Genomic DNA, 12,454 nt, shown 5'->3' with positions numbered 1-12,454 from the left:
TAGCATATTCTCCTTTATGTGCCTCCCAGCCAAGATTTCGTTTCATGTATGAGACGGAATGAGCTTGAGTCTGCAAAAGAGGTTTGTTTTTGAAGGTACCAAACGTCTTTTTGGTTGCTCCCATGAGTGACACGTTAATCCCTGAGGAAGGTGATGCCCGTGGGACCACCCCCCCTTATTTGTACAACTATCCCCCCCCCATCTGACCATCTAGATGACACAGCTGCCACCTGTGTCAGCTGGCAGTGGGAGCAAAGAAAGGAGGAGCCCATTGGCTCTGGCCATCGGAGGGGTCCTCTCACAGTCATACCCCTCAAATTTGACCTGCCTTCCCTGCCTGCTCACAGGTGCTAAATTGCAGACCCTTTTCTGATTCATGTTGGCAGCGACTTTGAAATGCCTCTTATTTTAGGAATATGAACCATAGTTGCCTCCCTCCAATACACTAAAAAAAAAAAAGGTGTTTGCTACAGCTTGAGTTCATTATAACAGAGCTTTCCTGTAAGCACATGCCATTTCATTGAAGCTTTTGTTCTGGCTTTTGCAAAAAGCAAATTCTTTTCTTAGAAGTAAGGCTACTCCGAGCGTATGCTGCATCTATTACTGCGGCCTGGTGTCTAACGGGCCTGTTAGCTAGGGCCAGCTCTGGCCTATGTAATGCTGTTTGTAATGAGAAATCTAAACAGGGAATGGCAGTGAGGCATGACAGGAATGTGTTTCCATTGGAGAAGTTGGTGCAGAGAAAAAGTATAAGCAAAGCCATGTCCAGAAGGCCTTTTCAGCTGGCCAAGTCGGAAGACTAATGTTATTGTACATTGGCTGTCACCCTGCCAGCCCTCCCTCACTGATTTGTTTTCTCTTAAACTCTCTCTCTCTCTCTCTCTCTCTCTCTCTCTCTCTCTCTCTCTCTCTCTCTCTCTCTCTCTCTCTCTCCCCACCCCCTCTGCTAACTGTTTGCTCAGGTGGATAGTGACACCATTTGGAATGAGCTGCATTCGTCCGGTGCTGCACGCATGGCTGTTGGCTGTGTCATCGAATTGGCTTCCAAAGTGGCCTCAGGAGAGCTGAAGGTGAGGTCTAGGTTGCAATGTGTGTGGGAAAAGTGGGGCAGGGGGCGGGGAGCTGAAAGCGATGTTGTTGTTCTGGGGTTGAAGGAAGGGGAGCGGAGACCGGAGAATGGGGAAGATGGCGGGTCACTAAGGTGTGGTAATCTAAATAGACTCGCTTGGCAATCAGCAGATCGTTTTATTACTCGGAGCCTTCCAATTCACTAGAGAGAGTTTTGCTTGCCAGCGTACTACAGTATTATTGAAGTCTCTCTCTCTCTTTTGTTTTCCCCGCCCCGGAGTCAATTGCACAACCGTTGTCCGAGATAGAAATGACTCAGAGGATGTACAGATCTGGCACGCCATTCTGAAATTCCCTTTTGAAATGAATTTTAAATAAATTATTATCGGGTTGAAAGCATGGCCTCAGAAATGCCACCCAAGGCGAAGAAAAGTAAATAATGGACCTGTGGGCTTTGAAGAAAGAATGAAAGTGTTGATTGGAAGGGTAATGGTGCAGGCTACGCCTTTCCATCAAACAATCGCAAATTCAAAGCACTTCCCCAACCCAAACTCGGCTTTTGAGCTTCCTTTCTGCACGTTCTGAAATGAATGAGACACAAAACCCAAATTATCCCCAGTCTAAACAATTTATAAAACCTGCATGCTCGACTAATGTTGACATTTTATTTGATGTTATAACAACTGGGTTTTAAAGGTAGGCCCTGCACGGCCCGAATGGTCAGATATCCCAATAAACTTTCTTGGATGTGACACGTCATCAATACAATTGATGTTCGGTAAAATAGCAATGGATTTCACCCAGTGACCAAAGTCTACTGTTGCGGTTCAGATCTGACGACAAATGGAATTAAATGAAAAGTATGTAACTTTCTTTCACATGCTTACAGTTTTGTGGTGATTTAGGGCTCTTTTGTTTTTCCTCCATTGGGGCAAAAGCAGTTGGGACCTCCCAGGAGATGGGGCACTTCCTGATACCTGCCCGTCTATGCTATACAGCTTGGGGGTAAGGACAGGAGATTGAAAGAGTGAGAAACTGTGAGAACTGAAATGGACAGGTTCTTTCGTTCCTAGCCGTGGCTACCATAGACTTGGGACACCATCCTGCAAAACCTGGACTGTAATGAACAGATTACTTAAATCCCAGGGATTACAGTAGGATTTAAGCATGGTTCCATTAGCAGGTTATATTTACGTGCTTACTGAGGAAGACACTACACCTACAGATTCAATCACCTATCTGTAAAATGTGAAGAACAATGAAGACACTAAAGTACAGAGATCAAAAGCACCTTATTTATATGGTGTACAGGGATCATAGCTGCCAAGTCTCCCGTATTCCCTGGGAAACCCCCGTTTTTCCAGCCATTTCCCGCTGGCAGCCCGGATTTTTAAAAACCCCGTAAATCCCCCGGATTCTTACCGGCCCGGGGAGGCTCCTTCTGCACATGTCTGGAGTCTCTGGACATGCACAGAAGCTATTTCTGGCGCTGCGGCCGTTTTGGAAATGGGCAGAGCATGCGTAGAAGCAACTTCCAGTGCTGCTCTGCCCAGTTCCAAAATGGCCGTAGCGCAACTTCCGGTGCCGATCCCTGGACTTTTCAATCTGGGAGTTGGCACCTATGACAGGGATTTACATTGTAACAAATCTGAACATTTGCAAAATGGTGGCCTCTTGAGGACATATTGCACAGCGATGATCTGGCTATGCAGAAGGCTGATCACCTGGAGCCACCAGCTAAAAGAAATCGGCATCATCACTGTGACCTCTATTCTCCAGTTTTCCCAGTTGTTGCAAATATATGGTAACTATTCCTTCACTGGGTGCAGGACCTTGAAAGCTTTAACTATGGATATGTGGAATAATGTTCTACAGAGGCTCTGAATATGCCCTACTTTCTACACTTTTTAAGCCACCATGCTGCAAGTTTCCCAGAGAAAATACATGTTTGCTTTATGTATCATTTATTTATTTATTTATTTAGATAGCTTGTTTCCTGCTGTTCAGTTTAAATTTTTCAATGAATCCCTCAAAGCTGAAAATAAACATAAAATCAAAATAACAAAACAGTAAATAGCTTGGGTTCTCTCTGAGAGAGTCATGCTCTGAGTAAACTCAGATGAAGTCAGTGGACATTGACTACGGCAGGCATCCCCAAACTTCGGCCCTCCAGATGTTTTGGACTACAATTCCCATCTTTCCCAACCACTGGTCCTGTTAGCTAGGGATCATGGGAGTTGTAGGCCAAAACATCTGGAGGGCCGCAGTTTGGGGATGCCTGGACTACGGTATGAGTTTGACACTGAAACAACCCATTGAAAACCAGCATAGAATACGAAACACTGCGATAAAGCATGAAAGCAGTAGTAAAAATCAAATCATTATGTAGTTTAAAGCATGGGCAAACAAATCAGTTTTGTCCAGGTTTTGAAAGCTTAACACGAGAACAGCCTTCCATTATGTAGGTGCCACCACTGAGAAGGCCCTATTGCTGCTAGACTATGTCTACCCTGCAAAGAAAGGCACCCACACAGTTGCCTTTGTGGAAGTTCGCAACATGAATCGTGGATTCATACGGGTACAATCAGTCCCTTACATATTCATGCCCAAAGCCATTATATATATTTAAAAAACCACACCAGCACATTAATTTTCGTCTGGAAGCCCACAAGAACCTCATGGAGCCATTTTAATGCAGGTGAACTAGGCTTCATGTGGCTAGTTCCAGTCAATGACCTACTGGTAGCTGCCAGAATTTACAGCAATTTATAGGAAACGTCTTGTGTTAACTGACTTGGGCTATGTACAGGCTTGTGCTATTATGCACATGACTTCCCCCAAAGAAGCCTGGGAACTGAAGTGTGTTAAAGGTGCTGGGAACTGTAGCTCCATGAGGGGGAAACTATCGTTTCCAGGATTCTTTGAGGCAAGTCACGTGCTTTAAATGAAAGATGTGTATGCAGACGTACATGCTCCAAAATAATAATTCAGACTTCCATTTTTTTTCCTGCTTAGGAAGTATAATTGGGATGATGAATATATCAGAATTTAAAAGCTGGCCTAGATAAGAATAATCAGACATGCTTTATGTGCAGTTGACACAACCAGGATTTGTTGCAGGACCTTTATTGCTTATCTCCCAGGATTTATGGGGTCTTTCACATCGTGGATTTACTCTTCACTGTTTATCTCTGTGTAATGAAGAGCTCTAAAAACAAAGTTGTCAATCAATCTATTTTCTCAATGGCCACTGAAGTAGCTGCAGTAAAGCAACAAATACTTACATGGGTTGGGGAGGGGGCGGCGACGGCGGTTCCCCCTCACCCATATTTATTTGCAGTTTATTTTAAGAAGAAGATTTAAAAGATTTCCAAATGGAATGTTTGTCTGGAACTGAATCCTGCAGATCAAGGTCACGCACAGAGTGTTACTGCAGAATACCAATTGCATTACAATTTGAGAACACAGTGTCATTAAAATACTATGCGACTCGGGGTCTATAAATCACTCTTTTATTTGCCTTCGGAGGCACCAGGGAAGGTCAGCAGAGGATAGCCCCAGGATGACACACTTTTATCCCAAATTAACATATTCATTTAGAATAACTATCCCCCTCTGGCCCTGTCCTCACAGTCACTAATACAGATCCATCAGCTTACACCTAATGTCCTCCTTCAGACATCCATCTCGTTGCCACTCCTAATACCTTGGGTGTATGAAAAACACACACCAGGAATCAAATGGGGATTAGCTTATGCGGTGAACAAGCACGCACAGTGCAGATTTTTTATGAAGCCCGTTCAAAGGTTTCTTGACTCTCATTTCCCCTGTGGTTCTCCTCGCTCCATTCATGCTCACCAGCTATCATCTCCTCTTGTAACCTTCCAATATACATGCTTTGGGCTTATGCTATGCCTACAACTAGAACAACAAAGAGCCTTGCGGCACCTTAAATAGGCTTATTATGGCATATGCATGAAGTGTTATCCTCGGCTGAAGGTATTGATGGACATGGGGAGTGGAGGACCGTAGACACTGAAGCGGAAGAGCCCAGAGCTCAGGGGTAGAGCACTGCTTCACATGCAAAAGGTCCCAGGATCAATCCTCACCATTCCCAGATCATAGAATCATGGAATCGTAGAATTGGAAGGGACCCCATGGGTCCTCTAGTCCAACCTCTCTGCAATGCAGGAATCTCAACTAATGCATCCATGACAAATGGCCATCCAACCTCTTCTTGAAGACCTCCAGTGAAGGAGAGTCCAGATAGGGCTGGGAATGTCCCCAGCAGAAATCTGGAGATAATTGGGAAAGGATTGCAGCAGCCAAAGTAGACACTAGGGCTGCAATCTTCTGCCCATTTACTTGGTTATACATTCACACTGAAGAGTTCACAATTTTAACCAGCAGTCTATTATGAATTTGTGTACATGAACCTGTACATATTTTTAAAATGAAAGGAGGGAGGAATCAGCTATGATTTCGCTATTTTGTCCACTTAGGCTGCATTTTTAGGCATACCTGGTAGTAAGTCCCCTTGATCTAAATGGGACATATTTCTGTGTAGGATTCCACTGCTAATATATGGAGACTTCCCTATGGTCACATAACATGCCTGTGGTATAGCGGAACAGTGAGCCTATTTATCAAAATCTAGGCTATTCCCACCACTGGACTCCTTGTAGAGATATGCCAGATTCTATACTATGACCTGGAAATACATTTAATTTTTTGAACAAAATGAATCCTTTGTGTCCTCTCCTCCCATCTTACGTAAGTCTCAGATCAGCAACGTAACTCGATAACTGACCAAAAAGCAGGGGAATCGGATTGAAACACTGAATCCATAGCTATAATAAACATCTCTCCATTCCATTTGAAATCCCTTGTGAACTATTTGGTCTTTTTTATTGTTCCTGGCTAATGGACAGAATACCAGCTGTGAAACTGTAAAACAATACAGCCTACTTGAATCCCACTTTAAGGAGAGATAGTAAATGGCTTCTTTGGGTTAGGAGAATGTTGCCTCTACCTGTGGAATCTGAACAAGAATATTTTCCCACATATAAAAGTGGGTGAAATCATCCATCGAAACCAAGCTTTTTCTATTGTTATGTGGGTGCAGTTCAGGGATACTAGGCATATCACTCTACATTTTAAGCAGGACCCTAGATCACTGGTGTGTAAGCATATCATAAATAATGAGGTGTCCAATGGCCTTGCTTTCATTCAGTTCTCACCCTGTATCTACTTAACTTTTTATACAGGGTTGCTTCTAAGACATGAAACCTAAAGGAGATAGTCAGATTCCCCTCTCCTGGAGAGCTTTAGCACTCCATTAACTCACCTGCCCCCTACCCTGAAGTTTCAGTAATTTGGAACCTTAAAAGTGAATTTTCTCTGGGCTTGCATTGGGATTTGGCAGATTGATTGGTGTGCTTTAATGTGCATGCATATCTCATGTATCAATGTAAGGACCCAGGTGGTGCTGTGGGTTAAACCACAGAGTCTAGGGCTTGCTGATCAGAAGGTCAGCGGTTTGAATCCCTGCAATGGGGTGAGCTCCCATTTCTCGGTCCCAGCTCCTGCCCACCTAGCAGTTCGAAAGCACATCAAAGTGCAAGTAGATAAATAGGGACCGCTACACTGGGAAGGTAAATGGCGTTTCCATGTGCTGCTCTGGTTCGCCAGAAGTGGCTTAGTCATGCTGGCCACATGACCTGGAAGCTATACGCCGGCTCCCTCAGCCAATAATGCGAGATGAGCGCGCAACCCCAGAGTCGGTCACGACTTTTGACCTTTTACCTATTCCTTTAGATCCAAAGTCTACAGTAGATTTTAATCAGGCTGCCATCTCTCTCTCTCTCTCTCTCTCTCTCTCTCTCTCTCTCTCTCTTGCTTAATATCTAGCCTGATGAAGAATTCTTAAGAACTTGAAAAGCTTGCTTGCTATTTGTTACATTTTGATTGCTTCTAACATTTTTGTACTTTCCCCCCCTCTATGGAGCAACACACAGTTATCTGTGCTGTTCTCTTTTGCTCCTCGGGCTGAGACCACAGCCTTATGAGGCTGGCAATTCCTTTACTATGGACAGAGCAGCACAAGAAATATGCCCCTTTCTGGATAACATTGCCATGGGGGGCAAAACACTTTGGGAATAGGGCTACATTATCCAAGTCAGGGCAGTCTCGAGCAGGTCGGGTGCCCTGGCACTGAGGGGTGGAGATCGCTCCGGCGCCCCCGCCCTCGCAGGGCACAGCATGGTTTCCGCGCGGCTTTGCCGTGCAGCGCCCTACCTACCCACCCGGCGCCCTGGCGCACCGCGCCACCGGGGCTCTACCTAGAGCCGGCCCTGATCTAAGTTTTAAAAGAGTCTGTAGTTCTTCTTCCTCACAAATTCCTCTCTGCAAACTGGCAAGAAATCCAGATGCTCTAAGAACTTGCTAATTGTTTGCATGTTTGTATCCTGACCTTCCCTCAACCATGTATAGTCCCTTCTTCAGACATCCAGAATGGGGCTCAAATAAGCATATAAGGAGGAGAGTGTGCGTGAAAGTGCATTAGCAAATCTGAATGTTCAAGAGTGACTTTTGGCAATGGGGAAAGCTACTGTGGCCCTAGAGACTTCCGTACATTTCGACTCCCTGGTTTCCCCACGTTCTAAAGTGCAGGAGCCTCCATGAGAACAGGAGCCTTCTCTGCTGGAGACAGTCAACCTTGAATATGCAGAGGACAATAGGGGCAATGGCGTCAAGAACATAACGGTAGGTGAATGAAACTAGTCCACATCCTCCTCCCATGTTTATGTAAGCCCTATTCGGAATAACTGAACAGCATGTTTTTTTTAGCACTTGAAACCTTCTCATGAGACTTGGCTTCACCACACACTGATAAAATCAGAGGATCATAGAACCAGTTGGGTTTTTTTGTTAAAGCATTAAGTTCCGGTACTCATATCTTGATAAAAGTGTTGTGGCTGCCAAAACAAAATGGCTGCCACCAGCATCCCCAAAAGGGATGATGGTACTCCATACTGGTGAGTACCATCACAAAAAGCACTGCTCAGCACCACTGCTTTAATTAATAATATGTTTAATTAAAATAAGTTTTCCTGTAAATTTCAAAAAGTTCTTCTAAAATTCAACCAGTTGAGAAGCAAAACCACTGGAATAGGTTGGTGGGGGAGGGGTAATCCATCTCAGGATGATGCATTCTGACATTATCTTGCACATCCATTTGCACTGAAGCAAAACAAGCATGAGTCCCTTGAAACCCCTCTTCAGATGGCGTATATGGAATTGGCCTCTTGGTAGTCAGGGATCATTTAACTGAATTAAAATAGTTTGAAATGAATATCCTTGGAAACTAAAACTGTAGGCTTTCCTGGGATGGTTCCTTTTGATATGTCAAGACTGATCAGTATCAGAACGATTTTTGCTGTATCCCGTCACTATTACGCTTGCTGCCTGTTTGCTATTTCTGGGTAACATAAAGGAAACATAAAATTGCTATTTCAAATAAGTTTATATGTTTGATGTTACTCAAGGCCTTTGCCATAAAAGTCAAATACACAGGGCAGAGGTCTCAAAATATCCATCAGCCTTAAAGGCTTCCAGAATAAGGGGCAAAAATGTGTTTTTTCTCTCCTTCAGTCAATACAATTGACTGAAAACAATTGGCCTAACCCCAACCCCAGAACGCATAAATACAATATTTGGGATTAACTATGAGCCACAACTTTATTTGTAAATAAGTAAAGTGGGGTGCACACTCAACAGGGCAAGTCAAACTCCACCTTTTCAGTTTGGACATGCTATCTACCAAGATGATGGCTAGGAATTTCCACTTCCCCTGCTTACCTTGGGCAGGTGATGTCACCCTGGTCCCAAACATTGGATGAAACTGACCTTTGCCCTTTCTAGCCCCCCCCCACTTGTTTATTTAAGTGTCATCAGCTCTTCTCCACTGTGATGCCTTACAGAGGGCTGGTGTGGCTACCTGCCTCCATGCGAGACATGATATGGGGCAGAATTCCTTTCATGGTTTCTTGTTTTCACATAGTAAAATATGTTTGAGAAAGGGATGAGAACAGCCCGTTTTGGTTTAGCCATTGTGGGGGGAAAGAACTGAGAATGGCTACCGAATGAGGGCAAGGGCAGAGATATGTGACTTTCCCTCACCACTGAGGAAGCAACGGAACATCACATTAAAGGTAAGTCTGGATGACAGAGACAGGCTGCTCTGGATTGAGGCATTGCCGGCTGAAAATCTAGGGACCACAGACCACAAATTTTCCATGTCTCTGAATCTTATCTTAAACCTGGCAGATGGTGTTTTTAAGATGCCGTGAATCACTCTTCCTTGTCAGTCTGTAAAGCACGTATCATAAACTCTGTGAGGTGGAAAGACTTGCCAAACAATTTCTGTGCTATTTCCGACAATGTTTAACTGGGACACCAGCACAGGGAAATTTTTGTGTAATAATGTTATTGCTTCGTTAACATAAACGAAGTTCATGATTGTACTTCTCTGAGATGACGGTTTTGTTTCAGGTTCATTGGGGGATTTTCAGAGTATCTCTCCCACATGCATAACAATGCCAACAAGAAATGCCAGCTTGATAATCTGTATAATAAGAGGCAAAGAATAACGACTGTGTGACTAAAAAGTTAAGGCACTTAAATGAAGCAGTATGGTCACTGATGCTCAATAACTAGCACAGGCTAACAAGCTTACACTTAAAAATAATATAAACATAGTAGTGGGATTATCTGGGCCAGCCCACTAAAGTAATAGATTTCTCTAGTCTTACATCAATTTGCACCAGATTCTTCTTTAAAACTGTCACTGACAGTCAATTTGTTTCCTTGACTAACTGTGATTAGAAGACGTGGCCTGGTATTCAACCTAAAACTGACTTGCAGCTTGAGCCAACTGCTTCTTTCCTCTCCTTGGTTTCCTTGGTGATCCAATATGGTTTCCAGCATTTTTTTTTCCAGCTTCGCTAGTTGGCCAAAGTGATTGCAAGAAACCAATCATGGCTTCTATCAGGCCCCTGAAGTGTGTTCTGAAGGCTTCTATTTTCATTATCTGAAAATTCCTGAACTGCATTCCGGTGAGGAAAACGAAGATGGTGTATGGGATTCATTCTGTTTGGAAAATAAACAATATGCCACATATTTAGCACGTAACTGAGTGATACTTTATAAATGAGGAGACTGGGCTTTCATTGCCCTTTCCAGTGATATGAGATGAAAGAGTGATTCCTCCCCACTCAGACTTTGATATACTGCTGATTTGTCATTCCTGTTTTAAGCATTTCTAGACTTTAGACCAAGTTTGATGCATTTCTACTCCATCATATCCTGAAGTTTAAAACACACAAAAATCAGGCCTATAATGACAAAGACATGAATCTCTCCTCTAATGTGCATTTCTGTCAGTCAGTTTAACCTTCTGTTGACGTATAATGGTGTCTGTATCCTAGTATAAACAAGCGTCTGTGTAAAAATGCTTTGAATTTATGTGTGTTGGCTACATTTTCAACATATCGCTCCATGTTAGACTGTCTATCTCTGGAGTATATTTTTACGTTTCTGTCTGACCTTCACCCACTGTTCTGAGATCACTGTCTGGTATTTAGTATTGCCCAAATAAATGAATTCACATTCCCTCCTGCTAATATGGGACAATGTTGTGAAGAACTAGTAGCCACAGACGTGTGAAGACTTTTGGGAGAAATGAAGAACTGCTGATTAGCAAAGTCTGGCATAAGTGCTTAACAATGATTAGTCATTTGCTGTGGGGAGAAATATCATGCCCTCAAAGTAATTTAGTACCAGGGTCATACTATAGCCCCCCCCCCCCCCAAAAAAACACCTATTATGATGATCCTGAGATAGCCTAAGATCTCCTTTGGAAAGCAGCCAAATGGGGGAAATGTAAAAACTAGGGTTGAATGAAGAATGGGTCTCCCGAAATTCTACATACTTTTGTGGATGACATATTGCAAGAGTGACAGATGCCCTGCTCAGCCTCTGATCCAAGGTTTGGCCATCCGTTAACACACATTAACATACACAATACAGACAATAGCGTGTCATAGGCCACGAGAGCCTAAAGTGTACCGTAATAAGTTGAGTCAAGCAAGTAACCAGCCCATTTGCTTCAGTCACAATGGCTTGAAGCACTCACCGAAAACAAATCCTATCTCATTCTCCCAATCAAATGACAATGAGTCAGACTCTGAGCAAAACCCACACCACTCCGAAAGTTATTTTGTATTAACTGCCACTTATCAAATTCCCATTCACTCTGTGGGAAGAAGAGGCAACCCATAATTTGATGGGTGATTTAGCAGAAATGGGATGGCTGGCTGGGTTCAGAAGGTAGCAAATTCCTCATTAAGAAGAGGAGTGGTCCCAGCCTTCTTAAAGAGGCAGGAGTGTGGCCACTCCTGAGAAACACCTCCTCTGGATCTGGAACCAACATTCCCTTCCTGGGCAAGGTGCTTAAGATAGAGTCGATCAACTCAGGTTGTTAATGGGTGAAACTGATTTTCTAGATCTGTTTTCAACTGAGTTTTCAGCTGGGCACTGAAACTACCTTACTGCCCTGCTAGAGACAAGGCAAGTGTGACTCTGTTGATTATTGTGGACCTCTCATGGGGTTCCTGTGCCATCCTTCTGGAGCAGCTGGCTGAACTGTTTCCAGTTGTTCCTGGGGTATCTTTCCTCTGGCATTTATAATTTTGGGTCCTCTAGGATTCTATTCTGTCCCCCGTGCTGCTGTTCCTACATGAAATCACTGAGTGAGGTCACCCTGGGATTTAGTGCCACCCGTGAGCTGATGACATGTAGTTCTATTTCTCTTTTTCATAAAGCGAGCTGAGGTGGTGGTGGTGGTGTTAAATCAGCGCTTGACTGAGGAGGATGGCTTGGATGAGTGCCAGTCAATCCAGACAAAGAACAGTCTGGAAAGTTCAGTTGATGCAGAATATGGGAAGAAGAGCATTAAGTGGGACTGAGCATTATGAACATATGAAGCCAATCCTGTATTGGCTCCCAGTACGTTTCCGAGCACAGTTCAAAGTGTTGGTGCTGACCTTTAAAGCCCTAAATGGCCTCGGTCCAGTATACCTGAAGGAGCGTCTCCACCCCCATAGTTCTGCCCGGACACTGAGGTCCAGTACCGAGGGCCGTCTGGCGGTTCCCTCGTTGCAAGAAGCCAAGTTGCAGGGAACCAGGCAGAAGGCCTTCTCGGTGGTGGCGCCTGCCCCATGGAATGCCCTCCCATCAGATGTCAAAGAGAAAAATAGTTACCAGATTTTTAGAAGACGTCTGAAGGCAGCCCTGTTTAGGGAGGCTTTTAATGTTTAATAGATTA

At 43.9% G+C, this 12,454-nt stretch overlaps 1 protein-coding gene across 4 annotated transcripts in view; it reads left to right on the top strand.

The window, feature by feature from the left end:
- The window catches only part of HDAC9 (histone deacetylase 9), a 450,375-nt gene that overhangs the window by 337,219 nt on the left and 100,702 nt on the right, over nucleotides 1–12,454 (top strand). For all 4 annotated transcript variants that reach the window (XM_088653965.1, XM_035130280.3, XM_088653966.1 and 1 more), the window contains one exon: nucleotides 963–1,070. In XM_088653965.1, the coding sequence (XP_088510091.1) occupies nucleotides 963–1,070 (108 nt within the window). The remainder of the gene's footprint in view (nucleotides 1–962; nucleotides 1,071–12,454) is intronic.

The sequence above is a fragment of the Zootoca vivipara genome, chromosome 11 (assembly GCF_965207765.1).
Source record: "Zootoca vivipara chromosome 11, rZooViv2.hap1.1, whole genome shotgun sequence".
NCBI classification, from domain to species: domain Eukaryota; kingdom Metazoa; phylum Chordata; class Lepidosauria; order Squamata; family Lacertidae; genus Zootoca; species Zootoca vivipara.
The sequence above is the reverse complement of the archived record's forward strand: the minus strand, read 5'-3'. Positions and strand labels throughout refer to the sequence as shown.